The sequence below is a fragment of the Anser anser genome (assembly GCF_964211835.1).
Source record: "Anser anser genome assembly, chromosome: 3".
NCBI classification, from domain to species: Eukaryota; Metazoa; Chordata; class Aves; order Anseriformes; family Anatidae; genus Anser; species Anser anser.
The window spans coordinates 88168031-88188995 of NC_139722.1; the positions used below are offsets into that span (position 1 = coordinate 88168031).

The 20965-nt window shown below is 37.6% G+C and overlaps 1 protein-coding gene and 1 long non-coding RNA gene across 9 annotated transcripts in view; one reads left to right on the forward strand and one right to left on the reverse strand.

The window, feature by feature from the left end:
• Positions 1-7319, reverse strand: part of LOC310896615 — a 30338-nt gene extending 23019 nt beyond the window's left edge. Inside the window, exons 1-3 of one of the 6 annotated variants that reach the window (XR_014581672.1) lie at positions 6923-7127; positions 4685-4785; positions 3859-3907 (exon numbers count right to left, since the gene is read on the reverse strand). This is a non-coding gene — a long non-coding RNA (uncharacterized lncRNA). Of the gene's footprint in view, positions 1-3858; positions 3908-4684; positions 4786-5139; positions 7224-7243 lie in introns of those variants that run through there. The other 5 variants (XR_014581668.1, XR_014581669.1, XR_014581670.1 and 2 more) reach the window with 5 other exon arrangements.
• Positions 7320-7341: 22 nt separating this feature from the next.
• The window catches only part of TTC27 (tetratricopeptide repeat domain 27), a 113212-nt gene continuing 99588 nt past the window's right edge, over positions 7342-20965 (forward strand). For 2 of the 3 annotated variants that reach the window (XM_083829073.1, XM_083829074.1), the window contains exons 1-3: positions 7369-7508; positions 9809-9986; positions 15410-15539. In XM_083829073.1, the coding sequence (XP_083685199.1) occupies positions 7394-7508; positions 9809-9986; positions 15410-15539 (423 nt within the window). In that variant the 5' untranslated portion in view covers positions 7369-7393. Of the gene's footprint in view, positions 7509-9808; positions 9987-15409; positions 15540-20965 lie in introns of all 3 variants that reach the window. The other variant, XM_083829075.1, reaches the window with a different exon arrangement.

The window sequence follows — 20965 nt, forward strand, 5'->3', positions numbered from 1 at the left end:
GTGGAGAGATCTTATCTCCATTCTCCTGACTACACCTTCAACGGAGTAGACCAGCAAAGCTCTATAGTCATGAAAGTTTATACCTTGTTTCATAGCTACTAAATGTGAATGCAACCATCAACCACCCATCAAGGTGATCCAGGTTCAGGGAAAAACTCAAGAAGAGACAAAATTACAAGGAGAAAGCTTCATCAGGAAGGTGAGGACACTTAGTCCAAGTTCCTACCCTCAGAAGACAACAAAAGTCTGAATGTGTGTAGTGAGCATTCTGTACATCCTCTATAGCAACTTATATATATGAGAAAACAACCAGAGCTCCCCTAAGACTTCTCTTTTTTGACTAAATACCATCCTAACTACCTTTTCTCATAAGCTAGTAGATAAATAAAAGAGCAAAAATTGAGAAAGAAACCAGAGACAAGCAGAGAATTGCTGATTAATGGAAAAAAATAAAGCTAAGAAATTTAAGTGAAATTTTCTGGTTTCCTAACTCTTTAGCCACTGTCAGAATACAAAACAAAGCAGCAACACCAAAAAAAACAAACCCACCCCACAACCTGTCCTGAAGGCTCAAGAAATCTTAATTTATCTCTGAGCATTCAAACAGAGACCCTATGATACCATGTTTATTTACTTTTATAGAGAAAATTTTAGGTAATCACACTTGATTTCTGTAATTAAATGATACATATTAAAATGTAAAGTACAAATGTATAAATGCATTTTCAGTCCTACAAAAAGCTCTTGCTGAAAGAAAGAATTTGTAAATGGATTCTACAAAGGATTATCTGACAATAAGGGAAAAAAAAACTAAACAGTTTTACAAAGTTTAACTGCACTAGAGGTTGAAATGGGAGCATCACACATAGGAACAATGAATTGGCCCGCAGCCTCAGACTTACTGACAGCTGCAGAGGAAAACTTGCATCAAATAACCTGAGCTTCAATTTCCTGGATAAGAAAAGGCAAGGCATGGGTTCATAAAGTTGAAAAAAGAAATCTGGACAAGAAGATCTGAAAATTATTATCAAGACACAAATAGCAGCAGAGACCCAAAAGCTATTCCCTGAAAGTTCTAAGAAAGGATGTTTTATTCAGGAGAGCACTATAACTATGCCTCTTTGGCCTCATCTCTTCTAATCTTGTGCAGGCTTTTCAATTTTAGAAGCAAATCCTGTAGGACTTTTGCCAGAAAAAAGAGTCATGTGCTCTTAGCTTGAGTGTGCTGACAAGAATTTGGTGGTAATACTAAAATATACCTGAAAAGTCCTTGTGAAAAATGCAATGAGTGACAATTCCAATCATTTAGAGGAAGGACAGATCACCTACTGTGTCACTGAAGTTATAGAAGATAATATGGGAGGGGTGGGATGGATCTCGATTTCTGGAAAAAGAATATTTTGGTCTGTCACCTCCCACTCCACAAACAACATAGATTTGAAAATCTGCCCTGAAAACACAATGTCTCATCTACAGCCAGAGAGACTAGAACAACATGTGGTTAGTGAAGCATTTACTCTCTGGGTGCCATTCCTGGTTTACTCATTCTAGAACTGATCAATGGTGGGGGAGAAGCCCAGGATATGTTCTGTTTCATCCCAGGCAGGCTAGTTTTGAGTTGGGTGAAACTGAATATCGAGAATTCACAGAATCACAGAATGGGTTGGGTTGGAAGGGACCTTATAGATCATCTAATTCCAAGCCCCTGCCATGGGCACGGACACTCCCCACTAGCCCAGGTTGCCCAAAGCCCCATCCACTAGAACTTTTTAAGAAGTCCAATCATCTTGTGCTGCATTTCTTACCAAAGAAGACTTTAGTATTGATTTAAGGTATCAGAGCATGAAACCAGATGAAAATTGGGACAATCCTGCACTATGAGTTAAACTGTCACGAGAGACTTTATTCATGGCATTTGTTCATCATCTTATTTTAGAAAGGCTTTTCTTTCAGTGGCTGCTCATTTGCTTGTTTTAGAAGACTGAAAGCTTTTATTCTGAAAGGTTTAGGCATTATGTATGTAAAGAAAAGTTGTACACAAACTGCAAATCTGAAACTGGTGCACATGCTGTCCTCCCGTGCATTGACACAGGAGGGACTTCAGTTATATCCAAGCACCTAGAGACACTACATAGGATTTTTTTTATTCCTTTTCCATTTCGGGAATAATTACTTGCTTCTAATACAGAAGTAAATGACCTACTGCACCTGAACAACAGCGTTTGTCTTATGGAAGAGGGCAATCTCAACGCTACATATCTCTAAAAACAAAAACTTCAGTAGGAGGAAAAAACAAAAATGTGTAAACTGAAATCGCTAACAGGGAGAGAGAGACAGCAATTCTTTCCCAGCAGGGATGTCAATATGCAATGAGAATGAGTCATTATGATGCAGTTCTGTGATTCAGACAATTCAAAGCCATGGGATGTCAGGCCACTAACATATTTTTGCACTGTGTGAATCCATGCAAAGGCAAAAAGTGTTCTCCCAGCTCTTAATAGACTCCCACATCTCTAACGACTTTCTGATAAGCTTTTTTTTTTCCCAAAAAAAATTTGTTACATCAACTGTAAATCTAATTTAGGCAGCTTTTGACCCTTAGTAAAATGACCATATTTGTTTCAGGTCACTCTTTATTAGTAAAGGTAGAGGTACTACTTAAACAATAAAACCCCACGCAATTCTGGCAAAAATCATAAAACCAAGATGCAAGACTTGATAAGGACCAAAAAAAAAAAAAAAAGGAAAAAAACCACCCCCTGTACTCCCTGTTATGAATGAAAAAATGATTAAAGTGATTAAAGTCAACAAGCTGAACAAGAGACTGTCTTCCTCCAAAATGCAACATAATTCTAAAGCAACTGTTCTCTCAAGTGAACAGGTTGAAGACAGTAAGGACAGTATGACTACTTTCCCTACTTTCACGTTCATAATATGGTCGCAGTGACGTGTACTTTATTTTGAGGCAGAGTACAAATTAATATGTAGACATGGACAAATTCATTTCTATTTCCTAATCTACTCTTATTAACAATTGCTACAAGCAACCTTTGAACAGAATGGATGTAGAAGAAATCTACAGATTTCAGGTTTGCACCAAGATTTTAAAAGAGATTTCTCATCACATGCTCTTCTAGCCCATTCTCTCATCATAAACCTACTAGCACATTCCCTAACTACAACAGTAGAAAGAATTTTCCACAGTAACAAAAGGTAAGGCAAAATCTTGCTGAGAAAAGTTGGAAAACCTACAGGAACTTATTTTCATCTTAATAGTCACAGGAAAACTGGAAGGGTATTGGAATATAGTAGATATCCATTCGCTTTGCTACAGGATCTGAGAGGTTACATGTGAGTTATACATGCCAATTGAAGCCAAATCTTGATCTTATTGATAGCAAGAATTTTGGTAACAGCTCAGTGCAGAATTTTACCTGTGAAAAGTAGGAGACTTTGAATGACACCAGCAGATTTACTGATATTTGTGAAGTCTTATGTATCAACAACAGTGCAGAAGGAATGAAAAATGTCTTGAGTGCATCACAGGTGCTGGTACTATACAGAAAATTTGTGAGATTTGAAAATTCTGTGATCCTTTGGTCACTGTTGGGGACTGTAAAGGAATGGGTCAGTTTCCTCCAACTCCTTGGAAGCCTGTTCAGAAAACGTCTGAGCTGTCAGAATTTCTCCTTCAGGCAGCCAGGAGAAGAGCTTAGCAGAAGCAGTCATGAAGGACAGGGAAATGAGTCATCCTACTTCCCTGTTGATGATCACATCAATCCTTCGCTATGTCACATTATAAACATATAGTAAATATTGACGGTCACATTGAGTCAGATTTTCAAAGGGAATGGATACCTTGTTTTTGTTCCCCGCAGGAGAGAGGGCAAACTAATCTTCACAGAGGCTGGTAATTTCAAAGATTTAGGGAGAAAGTAATTGGGGAGAATATGAAAATTCAGTTTAGTGCAGATTTTACATTCCTAGAAGCCAGCCAGACCTACAGGTGTTTTAACTATGAATACTCTGTCCACTTCCCTCCACTACAATATAGTAATTTATTTTGCTAAAACCTTCTTTGCAACTTCTAACATTTGCAGTCAGCTTTCCCTGCCTCAGGGAAACAGTTTGCCTGTAATATTCAGGAATTTACTCTGAAGAATACAGTTTGAACATTTAACTGATGTCTTTTGGGGGCCACTAAGCTTACCAAAAGTCTGAAGTGTGTTTCTGATGCTGTAACCTCAAATATAATGATCCACAAAGAATAACTGGTTACTAGGATGTAGCTTAACTGAACTAACTGAGCCAAAGAAAAGCTGATGGAATTCCCCAATACAAGCTTTGCAGATCCTCTTCTCTCACCAGATACATCAAACATTCTCTTAACAACCACAGAAGTTTGGTTACACAATCTTGCAAGTTTTCATCCATCTATATCAACAAGTGTGTTTTCTCCTTGGTAATGGCAACTCCCTCCTCATCCCCCAAAAAAGCAAATCAACTGTTGTTCAAAAATGGCATAAAACACAATTGCATGTTTCTTCACCAATACCAGAGACCTGGCACATGATATTGAGGATGAATTCAAAATCCACATAACAGCAGTTTTTATAATCAGTAGCTCTTTGTTTAAAAATATCATAATAAATGTCTGTGTTGATAATAACAATTTTAAACTTACCAAAACTTTTTTTTACAGGTGGTCTTGTTGAGAGATCATGTAGCGTTTTGCAGTCCACAGTTAAGTTCATCTGTTTCAAAATGCCTTAGAGAAAAAAAAACCTGCAACAGAAGATAAATACTGTATCAACACAGCAGCACAGATACCTTGCAAGGTGACTTTAAATATGCTAGTTGAGATTCCACAGAGAGCACAACACTTCATACAGACAGTTCTCCTACCCTCTTGGAAAAAAGTTAAAGACAAAAGTTGTTCTCTGAAAACACTTGTATCAGAAGGTTTGATTATCTACTTCTTGCTTGGAAATTATAAGCAGCAATACACCAAAATCTTGAATCTGCAGTTCACAGTATTGCAAAAGGCTTGCCTCCCTTTAGAGCCAACTGACGGAAGTGACATTTAAATGCAAACAAAAACTGTTGACCATTCTTTGAGAGAAGAATATATATACATACTTCAAATCCTTCATGGAAACAAGGTCAAGCAGCATACTTCAGTAAGTCTGTGGCAAATGTTAAACAATTAACAGTGTATTTCACATGAATGGTAACTATCCATCCACTGTCAGTCAGGAGTGCACTAATTCCTGCTGGTGGTATTCCTGCCTATGTACCTGCTATAATTTCTGGATGTCTCCAGAAACTGAATTGTGTGGGAGAAAAACAAACAACAAAACACATCTCAGGAACTGGCAGAGATGAGAAAAACAGCAAGATATACATCATTTTTATCAAATAATTGTATTTATCAACTATTTATTCCCAGAAAAAAAAAATTACCAGCTTTCCCTGAAAACTATGCAAAATGTATTTTTTCACTTGTTTACTATCTTTTTCATTGTATTTTGACAGACATTCTGAAATCCCTGCCAGAAAAAGGGGTAGACGTGGAATAGGAGTGCTATTCAACATTTTAATTAGACCTCACTTAAGAATTCATCCACTCAGTTTTGTAAAATCTATGTATGTTTAACGCAGATCTATTATGTGGAAGGGAAAGAAATGTGTAATAGTACAAGTTACATTTAAACACAAAGAGCCTAATTCCTATTAATTTTTTCATACAGATCACAAAATTTACAGAAAAAAACTACCCACCAAATCGGCAAGGTTAGCAGGAGTTAATTTATTTCCTAAACTTACCCTTGAAAACATTTAAGTCAATTTTAGAACAAAGCTGTGATATGATACACCACAGAAAACTGAACATATGACGATACCTCATTTTGAGTAATGGGTTCTGTTGTGTCAGTAAAACCTCATGTGTTATATATAGATCAGCTGTCAAATGGAAATCAGTGTGCTTAGAATATTATTATGTTGCTACATAGACAGAGAGAAAGCAAGTAACATCATTTTGATTTCCAAAGATTTTAGTTTTTAATGGTGAATTTCATAAAATGAACTTCATGAATGTCTTGAACACACTATATGGAAAACAATTTATTTGCTGTGCTTTAGGAAGTTCTGTAAGCTGCTGTTTCCAGGACAAATATTCATCCTTGGTTCATGGCCCTGGAACTTACAGCGAGTGAATGGCTATCTATGTCTCTATTAACTATATAAATTTATAGCACCTTTTCGTGTGAAAAATGATATAGAGTGGATTGTTTCAAGTCAGAAAATAAGTTGAAAAGCAACACATTTTTATTTAACTGTGTTTTGCTTTTACAAGCCTGATTAAATTTGAAATTGAAGTCTGTATATTAAAGCCCAACCAAGCAATAACCTATCACAGGCACTTGAATTAAAAAAGCTGCAGTAAGTCTTCCTCAAATTTTAACTAATAAGTTAGATACGAAAGTAGGATGGAAAGATGGTAAGACATCGAATTAAGTTCGGCAAGTACTCTATTTCATTATACTATGAGCTGCACTTAGTAGCAAAATGAATTTCAGCCTTCGCAGTGAAGACATCCTCAGAGGTCATCTTCCTGCACCAAGGATTTACTCCTAGCTGTATTAGCTTTCTGACTTGCTTACACCAAGTTTTGTTAACAACTCTGAGTGAACATTTCCATCATTTCACCCCATTCTGAATGCCCACGAAGGTACGGCCTCTCTCCTCCTCTGTGTGCAAGGAGCGAGCTCAGAGGTGATGGCCAGAATTACACTCCCTCAGGATCTGGACAGGTGCTGAAGTAACTACAGGTCCAGGCAGGACAGGAGGCAATACAGCACCGCACACCCTTCCCAGCCGCCCAAATTTAAGGCTCCGAGCCCGCTCGAGGCAGGCATACCTGGGCAACCCCTGCCTGCCCACGCGTTGCGTCCAGTGCTCTCTCACAGCTGCCTGACCCCCGAGACACCCGTTCTTCTCGCAGCTGACAAACAACCCGGGGCTCACACGCCCGAAGTCCCAGCCCCACACAAACACAGCCCGGGGGAACAGAGCTCAGGATGAGAACCGAGCTCGGGCAGGAGCCCCTCACCCTAACAACGAGCGGCACGAAGCCGCCAGTAACGGCCGCCACCCGTAACGGCCACGGCTGCACCCCTCCCGGTACCGCTACTACTGCTGCTGCTGCTGCTACTGCTGCTACTACTGCTACTGCTAGTACCGCTACTACTGGCCCTGGGGCCGCTGCCGCGCCTGCGCCGCACCGCCTCCTCCCGGCGTGCTCGACGGGGCCGTGATGGCGGCTCCCTGCTGCCGCTGCCCGCACATGGGCTGAGAGGAGGGCTCGGGCTGAGAGGAGGGTGGCGGGACCATGCTGGCCCTCGAGCGCGCCCTGCTGAGGGGCTTCCTCAGCGCCGCCGAGTCCTTGGAGTGGAAGCAGGGCGACGCCTCGGCGGCAGGTGAGCGGGGAGCGGAGCGGAGCGGAGGTGAGGGACACGCGGTGCCGGCCTTGCTGTGGGGGTCCTGGACGCGGCTCCCGGGGGTCCCCTAGGGTGGGCACCGGGCTGGGCTGCGGGGGCAGCGCCGCTCCCGGGGGCACCCTGCTCCTGGGGGCACCGCCGCTCCTCAGGCTTCGCCCCGGGGCTGTCTCGGGCTTCCTCACGACCGGAGCGAGCGAGGCACCTGCCTGCCCGCGTGTGGCAGCGGCGAGAAGCTCCCTGCTGTAGCAAAGCGAAAAAGATGTGGAGATAAAGACTTCTTTATTTGTACCCCAGGCACATGCTGAATTTTGGAAAAGAGCTGATCTACTCAGTTCTATTTCCTTATGTTAATTCTTATTTAGCCCTAATCCTTATACTGTCTAAGAATGTTAGGTGGTGACACTGACATCTGGCAGGTCTTTCATAGTTTCTCACTGAATGGTGTACATTTGTGTTTTTATTTCACTTTTTTTTTTTTAAGTAGTGTGCTGTGATGAGATGTGGAGAGTGGTATTGAAGAAAACTATCTTGCCGTAGAGGCAGAAAATGGTGGGGGTTGTGATGATTTTTAATCATTGCTTCAGTGGGCCCTGAAACTAAAAGTTAAAGACTGTGACCTTGAATTTGTACGGTGTCTTATAAGAAAATAAATAAATAGAGAACCAAGAGCAGATTTTATGTGCTTACAGTTATGTTGCGCTGTTACTAGAAAGAAAAACCTTAGTATTCTTCATTAGTGTCCTCAAGGCCAAGGGTTATTCTACAAAATACACTGCCACCTGTCTGGACGGCTGTAACAAAATGTAAATAAGTTGTCGCTTTGTGAAAGAAATTCTCCCCCAGAGCACTGTTGGGAGAAAGTTTCATGTTATTTATGTTCTCTGTGAGGGTGTGATGTCAGCAAGGCCCCAGAACCATTCCTAATCTTTTGCATATGCCCCTGCAGGTACAGCGTAAAATGTTTTTCAATCATTTACCAAAAAAAAAAAAGATTACTTATATCAGGTGGCTGGTCATTGTTGCAAAGAACAAAAGTAAATTGTGGTCAGCAGGCTGGTCTGTAGAGATTAGGAATGAATGTGTGTCCATCACCATTCCTACCAAATCATCCATCGCTGCTATGGAAGTTGATTTTTGTGTCCGAGACTGAGAGTACTTGGTTTTGCTGGGGGTTGTTGTTTGGTTAGCTTCTGTGTGCAGCTGTAGCTGGTGTGGATGTATGCCTGTGCTAGCATTAAATAGGGTAGTTTAGGCCCTAATATTAGGGTAGCTATGGTAACACTAAGTGCTCAGGAGCTGCAGTCCACAGCTGGAATCACTGGTTAATATTATGGCACGTATCCTATGCAGACCTCTGCATTTCCTCACCTGCATTACCAGCATCTGCATTAGCTGGTTGAGAACTAGTTAGTATGTCTACATGAGCTGCAGCGTAGACAGGTACCAATTTCTCTAAGAATAGAAGGCGTTAACATGATGAAACTGTTCTAGCAGACAGCTGCTGGATTGGTTGCAATGTAGCATGCTTGATGAAAGAGGGGAAGATACCTTCTGCGAACAAAGCCTGGGTCAAGAATACTTCATGAGTTTGAAGCTTCTTAGGAATTAAACGTATAGCACTAAGTGAATTGTTTGCCTTGAAAGGATTAAGCAGAGAAACATTAATGGATTCATATCCACCTCAGTAGTTAATTTGAAGAATGACTGTATGTGCAGACTTCTCATTGAGGTAGTAAACTTACAGGAAGATAGTACTTTTCTGAAGATAAAATCATATTGTCCATTCTTTTGAATATTGTAAGCATGTAAAGGAAAGGCTGTGTATTTCATGGTTATACATGGGTATTCATGGAACTCTCTAAGTATTGAACCATTGTTATTTGTTGCAGTTTCCGTGAAAGAATCCTTAAGCCTTTGAAATTGTCTCGCCCACATGATTTTACCATCACACACTAATACGAAAGGTTTTGGAGGAAGAAAACCCTCCTATGAGAATTGTCAGTGTATGTATTTGAAAGGCTATCCATTATATTTCCCCTGAAATTCCTGTGCAATTTTTATGCTTTACATTCATCTGGCAGTTTGTATTTCATTGTAACGTTAATACAAGTTCTGTAAAATTCTTTTTGGATTAAGGTGACCCCCGCTACTGCTGTTCTTCAGTTTCAGTGCAACTGTCGTTTTCTGGCAACTTAAATGATGATTCCTTACTTTGAAAGGGGAGAGGTATATGTTTTGGTTGGAATAGCTCTTGTAAGATGAAGTTCTTTCAAATTTAACACTGATTTTTTTTTTTTTATTTCCAGAAAGTGGATCACTGTTGCAGTTGATTTTTGATGGGAAATATGAGGCAATATTTTCAAATTCAGCTATCCGAAATGTTTTCAGTGCATCTTCTGTGGCAGAGGAGAACATTGAAAGTTACTTGGAGAAACAGATCCTGACATACGTGGACTGTTCCACAGAGGTTGATAACGTGGAAAGGTGGAAATGATTATTTATTTTATGGAAGATTAATAGAGGCAATGTTTGATTTTTACAAAAGGCATTATTTGTTTTGTATTATGTGTCATAGGGCTTCCAAAGTTCTTGATCTGAGAGAAAAATAGAAAATTGATTTCTCGAGTTGTTCCTCCCACTTTCCTGGGGCATCTGTTCATTATCATTGTTTCTTTCACTGGATAGTGTTCTGATATGAAGGGTTGTTGAAAACACTGGCTTTGTTTATGGTGACTACCTCTGAAGCTGCTGGTATAAAGAAACAAAGAAATGTAAATTCACATTGCCATGCATCTTGAAACAGTTTGTTAACAGTTTTCTCTGAAACGTTGTGTTACATTAATGCGAATACTTGAAGTACCATGTAAAGTTACTGTAAAAGTTATGTCCGTGTTTCTGAGTCTGGTTCATAGTAAGGTTGTTTTAATATGAACTGAGTAAGTTATTTATGGCTGGTATTTATGAATTAGTTATTTTCTTCATAAGACTCACTAAGATGGATTTTAGCCTGTTCATTTTGGAAAATATTTGGAAAATATTTGGAAAAATATGACACTGAAGTCAGACTCATTAACAGCAAGAATTAGCATATGCAGTACAGTTAGAGTGAATCTATCACATTATGGATAGTAGAAGCAGAAAATTACATACATATAACTTAAAGATGAGTGTAGGAACAGGTTTTAGCAAAAGGTAGGAGAACATAAAGGTATAAAGGAAATAAGAGGAAGGTAACGTATTGCCAAGAAGCATGGCTGAATACAAATGTGTGTGTTTTAATGTGAGGCATGAAAATGCATTTTTGCTAAAATGCCAGAGAGAAACAAGTAGTTGGCACCTCTAAAATACTGAGACTTGTTAGCAACACTGATTGTGGCTTGTCAAAAGATTATATGATAGTGTGATATCTCATGTGCTCCTGTTTTCTGATCTGGAGTGTATAGAGATTGTTTCTGTGTATTTTGTCTCTAGGTATTTTTCCCTGTTTTTTTTTCTTTCTTTCTTTCTTTGTTGTGCTGTTGCTTGCTGTGAAATCATCCTACCTGGAGTTTAGATGGTGACATAGTCTAGAGAAAGTTTTCAATATTGTTAACTTCTGTCTTAGAATATTTTATTCTGAATTATGCATCAATTAAAGAAAGATCTGTTGGGGTTTGAAACATCCTGAAAACTGTTAGCCCAATCCTAATCTTAATTGTTGATTGAAATTTTGTTCCTGTTCACAAATGAAATAGCCATTATGAACTGTTTGACTGCTTGAAGAAAATCATATTCTATATCATGCATTCAGTAAGACTTTATACATACATATCCTGTCACGGTGATATTTTCTTTTCCTTCTCCTCCTGTGAGTTTTTATTGGCCTGTATTTCCATTTGCAGAAATTTGTTGCTTTCCTACTGCAGACAGCAAAACAATTTGTTCCTCAGGTGCTTGTGTTCCAGTACTTTGGTCTTACAGGTTTCCTTTCCGCTCTTCAACTGTAGGCATTGTTAGAAGCCCCCTTGCCTAAAGATATGGAGGCAGAACTACAATATTTAACCTTTCAGAAGTAGACAATTTTCTGCCCAAAGTTATGTGCTGGGTTTTTGTTCAGAATTAAAAGGTGTACTTTTCAAAATGTGTCAGTGTATCCAAGGTAAAATCCATTACATAGTTATTTTATCAACCTGCAGGCCCTGTACTACTTTTCCTAATTTCTTTTGGAAAGAATTAATGCAACTTGTGCACATGACTTTTAAATGCCGATGGTGAAAATACGTGAGTTGTTGTTTTATTTATTTTTTCCTGTTGAGGGAAAAAATTCCTTATTTTTTTATATAGGAAAAATCCCTATTTTCCCTATAAAGGAAGTACAGCCACTTCTAAGTTCTAGCTGAGAAAAATCAGTAAGACACTGGCTTTCCTTTGACTTTTAGTAGATTTTTTACTATTGGGGTCTTACTTCAAATATATGCTTTTTTGCTGAACTGAGAACTGTAATTGTAGAAATTAAAAAACTCTGCAAGTTGAATTCAGTCAGGATCAGAAAGTTGGATAATGCTAACCTTATTCTTTTAACACAATATAAACACAGTACAAAGTATGGTTTTATAACAGTGTTAAAAGAACTCTTAGGGAGTTCTTTTTGTGAAGCTAAAAGGGAGCAGCCTGAGGGCAAAACAGCTCAGACTTTGTAGCTAGATTATAATTTCTTTGGACATGTCAACTTTTCTACTTCCAAATCCATGGTTCTGTAAGGAAAATATTTAACAGTATTTTAGATTTTAGAACTTGCTGCAACTTTTTCTGCCACTTTAACTGCTTCCGTCCTTCCCCTGCCGGATGTATTTTGGTATGGCGCTTTTAACCTTCGTGGATTAAAAGTGAATTCTCCCAAGTATATTTTGCAATAAACCTACAAAATAGAAGTGTTTTTTTGTTTGTTTGTTTTTATTCCTGTTACAGCTACTCAATTCAAAGGCTATCAGTTACCTTCTACAGGAAACATAGCTTCGTACTTGTATTTTAAGTCAGCAGAATTGTGGAGGAAGAAGTTATAGTGTATAAATGCTAACCAAGTGGAAGGGAAGCATCTCTTTGGTGTTGTCATGACTTCTATTTGAAGGACATGTATTTTTTCCCAAGGTAGTTTCCTTCTAGAGACCAGGAGGAAATAGTGTGCAGGACACAACAAAAATAATAGTTCAGGAGAGTTTCAAAAGAGCTTGAAAGTCTCTTATAATGTTTGATTCTTAAACCTAAAGGAACAAGGAAATGATCATGAACACTTGTTTTAATTGTCCATGTATTTACTGCTACTACCTTATTCAAGATAGTAATGACTGTCAAACTTTCCAAAACAAATCCTTGCAATAAAGCTTGGTTTGATTTCCCAACATGTATTTCTGATACTTCAGGGCACTTAAACAGTTTGTTAACTAGTGTGCTATGCATGTTAAAAAATAAAAGTGAAGAAATTCTTGCTGTTTCTGCAACTTGCTTGCATGTATTTAAATAGGAAAAAATAACTGTTAAGCATCTCTAATTTTGTTTTGACTTCTCTTCTGTAATTTGTCTTCACATTTAAAAAAAAACAAACACACAATCTGTAACCTAATTGTATGTAAAGCATAGTCTTGCTATTGGTATTTTCTCATTTATTTGAAAAATGTAGTGTTATATGCAAATCCCTTATTTTTTTTCAAATATCAATGCTGTATCATTTCTGAGTTTGAGAAAATATAAGTAAAGCAATATGAATATTACAGTGGAATGTATATAAGCATTTGGTTTTACATCATGGATCACAATCCTACTTGAGTTGGTGTAAAGTGTTTAAAAAAAGACATGGAGAAAGTATGAGCGAGATGAATGGCTCTAAATCTAAGGAAATTAGAAGAAAGTAATGAAACTGTATAGGTCACCGTAATAAGTGGAACACTGGCAGCAGTGCCTCTCCTGCTTTTCAGGCAGCACAGAAGAGCAGTTTTAAGGCAGCACTTGGGAGGTAAGCACTTGCAGTTCTGCATTCTAAGTGTGAAGGGCAGTCAGAGACGGAATGGAAAAAAAAATCTTGGAAAAAATGAAGTGATAGGTGAGGGACGCTAGCCTTATTTGCAGGGATTAGAGCTTAGAAGTAGCATTCTGATACAGAATGAGTGTTAAGGGGACTGGAGGTTGGTCACTAGTCTGAAAATGAAGACAGCAACAAGAAAAAACAACTGATGATGACAAATCAGCCAGTGGAAAGAGAATCGCAGCCAAAGTAATGGAATTGCATATAATTTGCAGAGCCCTTCTGCATGGTTACAAAAGCATCTAGACATCAAGCAACTTTGCCCGCCATAGAAAGATTTCAACAAAGTTCCTTAAAAATACATATTTTGGTTGTAGGATTAATAAAAATAGAGTAAATGATAAAGTAATGCAAATGAGTCTTTGAAAGACTGAAGAGCTGTTGAACTGCAATGTTGCAATTGATTATTCTGTATGTTATCTTTCCTTTTAGAAGCTTTGAAGCATAATATATAACAGAATAAATAGTGCATGTGTGATTGTTTTGTGCCTAATGTTAATAATTTAGTGTGCAGTAATTGTCACTGCTTTGTTTTTGAGTTGATTGGAAGTTTAGCGGTAACCTGAGATACGCATTCAAATACTATTTGGCGGTAGATAGTTACCAGCGGAATAATGACAACTATAAAATCTAATTGTTTGACAAGAACTCTTTATACCAGTCCTTGCTCGCTAACACTCCTGAAGGCTCTGGGATTTCTTTTTTTTTTTTTTTGATTCATGTACTCCACACCATTGTTCTACATCTTCTGTCACATTCTTGCCCACCAGCTGCTTCTGTGTGGCTTTTTCTATTTGACTTTGTTTTTTGGAGTTGTATAATGCTTTATCCCTTTGTTTCCATTTGGAGGACTCTTGCAGCTTTAAGTCCATGTTTCACAGCAAAAGGATGACAAGTTTTTTTCCACTGAGCTCCTTAAAATACCAGTTCTTATATTAGACTAGTACAGTTAGAACATTACTGTAGGTAGGAGGCATGTTATATATGTGGTATGTAACAAGGCCCGTGTTGGCATATGACTGATTATAACCCAGTAAGGTTACAAATCCCAAAAGAATCCTAAAACAAACCAAAAAGTTGTGTAAGTTTCCTAAAAATCTACACCTGTTAAATCAGCCATTAAATTCTGAGGGATTTTGCCCTGCTTTCTGCAGGCCACATAGGTTATTACTGTAGGTACATAAAGAAATAGTATCATAAGGGTATTAGATGAGTAAAATCTTGTAAATAAGAAAATTTTATACGCAGTTCCAGGAAGGCAACAAAGTCTTGTAATTCCATCTTTAAATAAAATACTATGTTTGCAATGAAAAAGCATGATTGAATGAGATAGCATTTGCTGCCGAATTATCCGAACCAGCTCTGAGGTGATACTTCTGAACTTTATGACGCTTGTTTAATCGTTTTGTTCTCACAGGGAGTGAAATTAAGCAGCTGTGTAAAAGCAACAATAAATATGCTGTTTTGGAATGTATGCTAATGCAGCAACTTTTCTTTGAAAATGCTGAAGTTTAGATATAAGAAAATACAACTGTCTGGTTGGCAAACAGCGATAATCTTCATCCTATGCTAATCTCCCACTCATATCTAATAGGCACAGCCTTAAATTTTAAAACACATGATTTAACTCTGTTTCCAAAATGTTTGTCATTTGTTACAACCATCATATTTCCAAACCATTCAGTTTCCCATGAGCATTTTTGAATTCTATACTAATTATGTTTTCCTACTGAGAGGGGGGGATTTTTAAGGCTGAATGTTTTGAACTGGTGTGAAAATTGATCAGATCTTGTAGTCCTAATTAAAAAAAATGATCTATTGCTAATTGTTTTTCTTATCTATATTGCAGGCAGAGGCTGATGTTTCTACTTGGTGTGGGCAGTTTGCAGCTTTTCGTTCAAAGCAATTGGACTGGGCCTCCCATTCAGTTACAGCTGCAGGACTTTTTGCCATCTGCATTGTTGCAGAAATTCTGTGAGGTATGCTTGAGCTGTAATAAGCTGTCCTTTTACAGTCACTTCTATTCGTGAATAACCCACTTATCCAGAGAACACATATCTGTGAGGTCCAGGGTTAGAATTAATTTCCTTGAGTGTTGATCATGCAGGCTGCTGTTGGAAGCATCATCAACTGTATAAGTTTTTAAAGCGCTATTCTTATTCTAAAAGTAGTTAATGTTTGTCTACTTCAACTTAATAGATTTCTTGCTGGAAATGTTGTTTTTGGATATGGAAGATATTTATTGTGCAGCAGCATCTGCTTGAAGGACGTTTGATGTCGATAAGTTATTTGTTTTGGAATGCGTTCTTAGTTGGATCAGAGAAAAATACTTGTAAATGGCTTAGAAGTTTTCCTTGGAGCAAGGTAGAAGATGGATAAAGAGGACAGTAGATTTGTATGCTAGTATCCTGCTAGGCTCGTGGATGATGCCAAGTGAATCGTGGAATTAGTAGGTCACATGAGCAGTGTAAATGCTGTAAATTGTGGAATGAGGGGAAGTTTGACAAGTAGATAAAAAGCTCCACATAAAACCTTTGCGTCTGTTACATTACTGTGGTATGTTTTTGCAGGAATAACATAACTCATGAAGTCCTGCCATAGTTTCCTTTGAAAGGTTGCATTTCTGAATTACTTAGTTCAGATACAGTATCTGTCCCTTTTTTTTAACATAGATGGTTATAATTGTGGTATACTGTAGAGATGGCATGGTGTGTATATCTATAGGCTTATTTTTTTGCTTGGTTTTTGAGACCAGAAATTAAAATCTGGTCTTCTAATGGCTAAATAAGAAGAAACAGTGGAAAGCAAGTATACTAAACCTGTGCCGGTAAGAAATGAGCAGAAATATTAAAGCATACTATTTCTTAGGAAAAGAAAGTGTTCAATTTTCAACTGAAAAGAAATATAAACGAATTTCTTCCATTCTCCTTATCTGTTTATGATCTTTAATATTATAATTTTATGTTTATAATATTGAGCACATTAGATTATATTATAATATGCTTATTTGTGAGTTCTGTTTACTGAAGAATTTTAAATGTCTGTCAGTGTATTCACGCAGGCTGCAGCCCAAGATGGTAGTCATAGCATTGCCGTCAGACTATAAGGAGTTCAGACCTAGAAAACATAATGTTCTTAACTTCTATCAACCATCCCATTTATTGTCTATATTAATGGATGAATGAGATGCTAATTATCTGTTGAATAAGGGAATGTATGTCTCCTGTTAGTTTGTCTTATGGCTGTGAATGCAATGCATTGACAGCTGTTTGCATGTGCAGAGGTGGTATTCCAGAATCTAAATCAGCAAGAGATGATAAAGGAAAACAGACATGAGCATTGCTAATTTCTAATGAGTACTGCATCAGACTTCGTTAGCTGGAAGGTTTAACTAGTTCTGCATTCAGGCAAAAGAAGTTTAGTTTTATGTATACTACTGCTATCTATAGCATCTGAAGAGTTTTTTCCAAGAGCACTAAACAGTTGTGCTAAAATATATATCCAGTTTTCTTTTGTTAAACATCTTAATTCAAAAGCTTTCATATGCTTTGAAATATTTTTATGTATATACTTTTATTTTCAAGGATTCTTAGTATATGAACACTCCATAAAAACAAACATCTCAATAAACTGACATTTTTGTGCTTCTTTTAATCCAGCTTTTCTTTCTCGCATGTGCAGATACTCAAAAAAAAAAAAAAAGTGGGTTAAAAATACGGCTCTCATTTTCTCCATTTCTAATGTCATCTTTCATATTCTGTCATCAATACTGGTATAAATTCTTTTTTTAATAAGCTTTCCACTTTTCAGACTAAAATGATCTTTTTCCCATGTCAAGGTTAAAAATAAATAAATCATGTTGTCATGTTTCTCTTAGCCTGCTCTAAGTAATATCACTAACTTTCAGCCTTCCAATGTCTCATTTATTTCAGGAATATTTGCAAAACTTATTCTTATTTTAAGAACATTTTATTGGATTAGTCTTAACTTTATGAGTTTCAGGCTATATAAGTGCTGCTACTTCTGTCCCTTGAAAGTTTCTCCTCCAGGTCAGTGACATAGTTTCTTTTCTGCCCTAGGATAACTGCTGAACGCATCATTAATTTTACTTTCTTATGAGTGTGTTAAGACTGCATAAGAACATAATTAATTTCAGTGAAGAGCAAATCATAAAATAGCCTGATTTAGATGAGTTGCTAGTTGGTGCGTCTTGGATGTCTTCCATGAAAAATATTCATGAGTATGTGTACTTTATTTCCCATCTCCCAAATTGATTCCAGCCTTACTTCTTCATAAGTTATGGTTAAATTCATGTACTCCATTAGGGTTCCATTTTATGTTCTGAAGAACTGTTTTGTGCTTTTGTTTTAAGAGTCCATGCATACAAACAGTTCAGTAATTTCTAAACAGAAAAGCAGCTAGTGTTTTAGTTCTTAGGTGACTGAGTTTTCTAAAATTCCTTCAGGACTTTATCATTCCATTTAAATAGTCTCGCTGAGTTTTTTTATGGTAAGTGACTTCTGTTAAAGCAAGACTAAAAACAAACAAAAAAGCCTGTATTTAAATTAAATGGATTATCAGTTCTGTCTTCAAACTTTCTGGGATTAGGCTAAAACATTTTTATGATTTTACAGTAGGTGAGATAGGCTCCTTGTGTCTTGAAGTACTGTCGCTGTCTCTGTGCAGGTAAGGGAATGAAAGGTGCAGAGCTGTTTAGGTTGCAGTGTGTTTGTCCTGCCTTAAGTTTCAGAGTTACAGAGTATTGTTTGTCATCTGATTTCATATTCACAAGTAGGATATATTTGTAGCAGCTAGAAACTCCATCTGGAAGGAGATCCCAACACACTAATGGATAATACTTGTAAATAACTGGTAGGAGTCCTCCAAATACGTTTATCAACAGCTCCTGCTGGCCTTTTTGTAACTTCCAGCTTGGTTCCAAATAATGAGTTTTGAAATGCATTTGAGTAACTTTCTCCTTATGTTTGTATTAGCGCTTCTTTTATGCATGATATGATCCTTTTGTTGGAAGACTGAACTATCACCAGGCTTCTGTTGATACCAATAGCCATGTTCATAATTCATATGAAAAATACCGATGTGCTGTGTAGCACTACTGTCTCAAATCCAGTATGATCCCTTATCCTTGTAAATTTTATTAACTGGAACTGTTGGGAGTTCTTTGTGATCCAGACCTGTATTCTTTGCTTCCATTAGCATGAACTGGCCATAAAGATGAGAGCTGAACCTTAGGTTAACTCATGTGCCGTTTGAATACCAGTGACCAGCACAATGTACACTGGAGATTCTGATAAACCTCTCCCTCTTGTGGGGTATACAAGGAGGGATGGTAAAAAGTAAACGTGGAGTCAGTCTTGTAAGCAGAGGGAGTCTGCTGAAGTAGCCTACAAACTTGCAGTACATTCCCTTGCTGTGTATATGTAAAAGAAATAATTCTTAATGCTGCCATTGGAAAATTATCCCTCCTTTAATGCCTCAGCAAAGTCAGACCTTACAGGGAATACAAGCAAGAACATTCCTAACTAAGTACTCCTACGTGTGGTGCACTCAGGGAAGACTTACTTGTGCTAGCTTACCTTTATCATCTTCACTCTGCAGCTCAGCTCTGCATCCATCATTTACGTGTTGCTCATTTGGTTAATGAAACTGGAGACAGCCTGCACCATAATCTCATTATTTCCTTTGCAGAAAGTTGGAGAGAAGCAGTTGCTAGCAAAAACAAACTTTCCCCAAAAGATGTCTGGAGTAAAGGGTGAATTCTGTTCTGAAGGACCAAATCTTCCACTAGCAACCTGAGTACATCTTCCGTTATTCTGGAAGATATATAACTTCAGCTTTGCCAGTTGCCAAGCTGTGCAGGAGTCTTTGTACTATTTAAAATCTGAGAAGCCCAGTATGTTACACTTAGTAGCTTCGTACAGGTTCATTATTTGATAATTTGTTTGCTTTTTTTCCCCTCCTTTTTTATTAATCCATCCCATGCCATTTACTTTGTCTTTTTCTACCTTTGTGTATGTCCACGCTTACCTTTTTAAGATTTAGGTGAAGCATCCCCAAGACTGAGAAAGGGATGAAGAAAGATTAGAAGGGCCAGTTCAGAGTGAGCTGTCTCTGAAACAAAAATAAAAGTGTACCAAATGCTCACTTCGCCTGTAATCATTACCATTAGCAAGAAAAGAGCATGAAGCCCCTAAACTAAATTTCTTATACTCTGTATTCTCACAGCCATTGAGCTGGAATGGCATAAGTAGTTTTCTATTGCCATTACTCAGCTGGTAACAGTTGTGCTGGGAAATACTTTTGAAATACTGTAGAAGCTGTAATAGCCAAGAGTACTGTCCAGCTTGAAGCTGATGTAGGGCTTTAGTAGCAGTTACTTAACGGGAAATGTTAACTTACTTTTTGTAAGTTGAATGCATTATCTGTACTTCGGACAGAAATTGAAGCATATGTATTTAGAGTGCATAAATACATTTGTCTGTATTTAGCCCAGAAGTGGTCAAATGGAACCATATGCAGATTCAAAAAAACCTGGATTATCATCTCAGATATTTCTGAGCATATGTTCATAAACTCCAGTATATGTTTCTGTACTTACATATGCACACATTTCTGAGTAAAATAATCATAGGTTTTGAGTGGAGGTCTGGTGAAGAATGGAAAGACTCACAATATAACCCAGGTTTATTAGGTCTGGAACATTGTGTTAGCAAATTTTGGTTGTGTCCATTTTGAGATATGGGATTTTTTTTAGCTACATGAGATAAATATGGAAAATGTCTAATTTAAGTGCTTAGACACAAGAAGATAAGCTTTAAATTTCTTTTTTCTCTTAGCCAATGTTTTAAGGATTTTTTGTGAATTTCAGTCCAGTCTTTTCAGCCCTTGAAACTGTAAAAACTTGAACATCTACCTCTTTCATATGTAGCTGTTCCCTACCTTAAAGACTAGCTTAGGATAGTAAATTGTGTTGATAGAAATCTGCAATGATAATGCAGTCTTAAAGCACAAGTTAAAAGAACGAATGTTGATTTAGGCTTTCTTAGTAAAGAGAATGTTTGCTTCCTTGTATGGTATTTGCTTTATGGAAAAGAACATGGATTTGTTAAGATAGAAGATATCAATTCTTTCGCTCTGAGACTTGTTGGCTTATTTACTAGGCTGTGACATCTCTCTCCCTCTTTCCTCCCTCGTTATATTCCTATTAATGTTACATTAGCTGGACTGAGCTCTTCAGTGAAAGGCTTTGAAATGAGAATGTGAGATTAATTGGTTGCTGCAGTGCTTAAATGAGGGTAGATTACAATAGCATATCAAATGTGTTTTAGAAAATGGTTCTATAACAAAGCTCGTAACTTCTTTGCTTTCCCATTGATTATTTCAG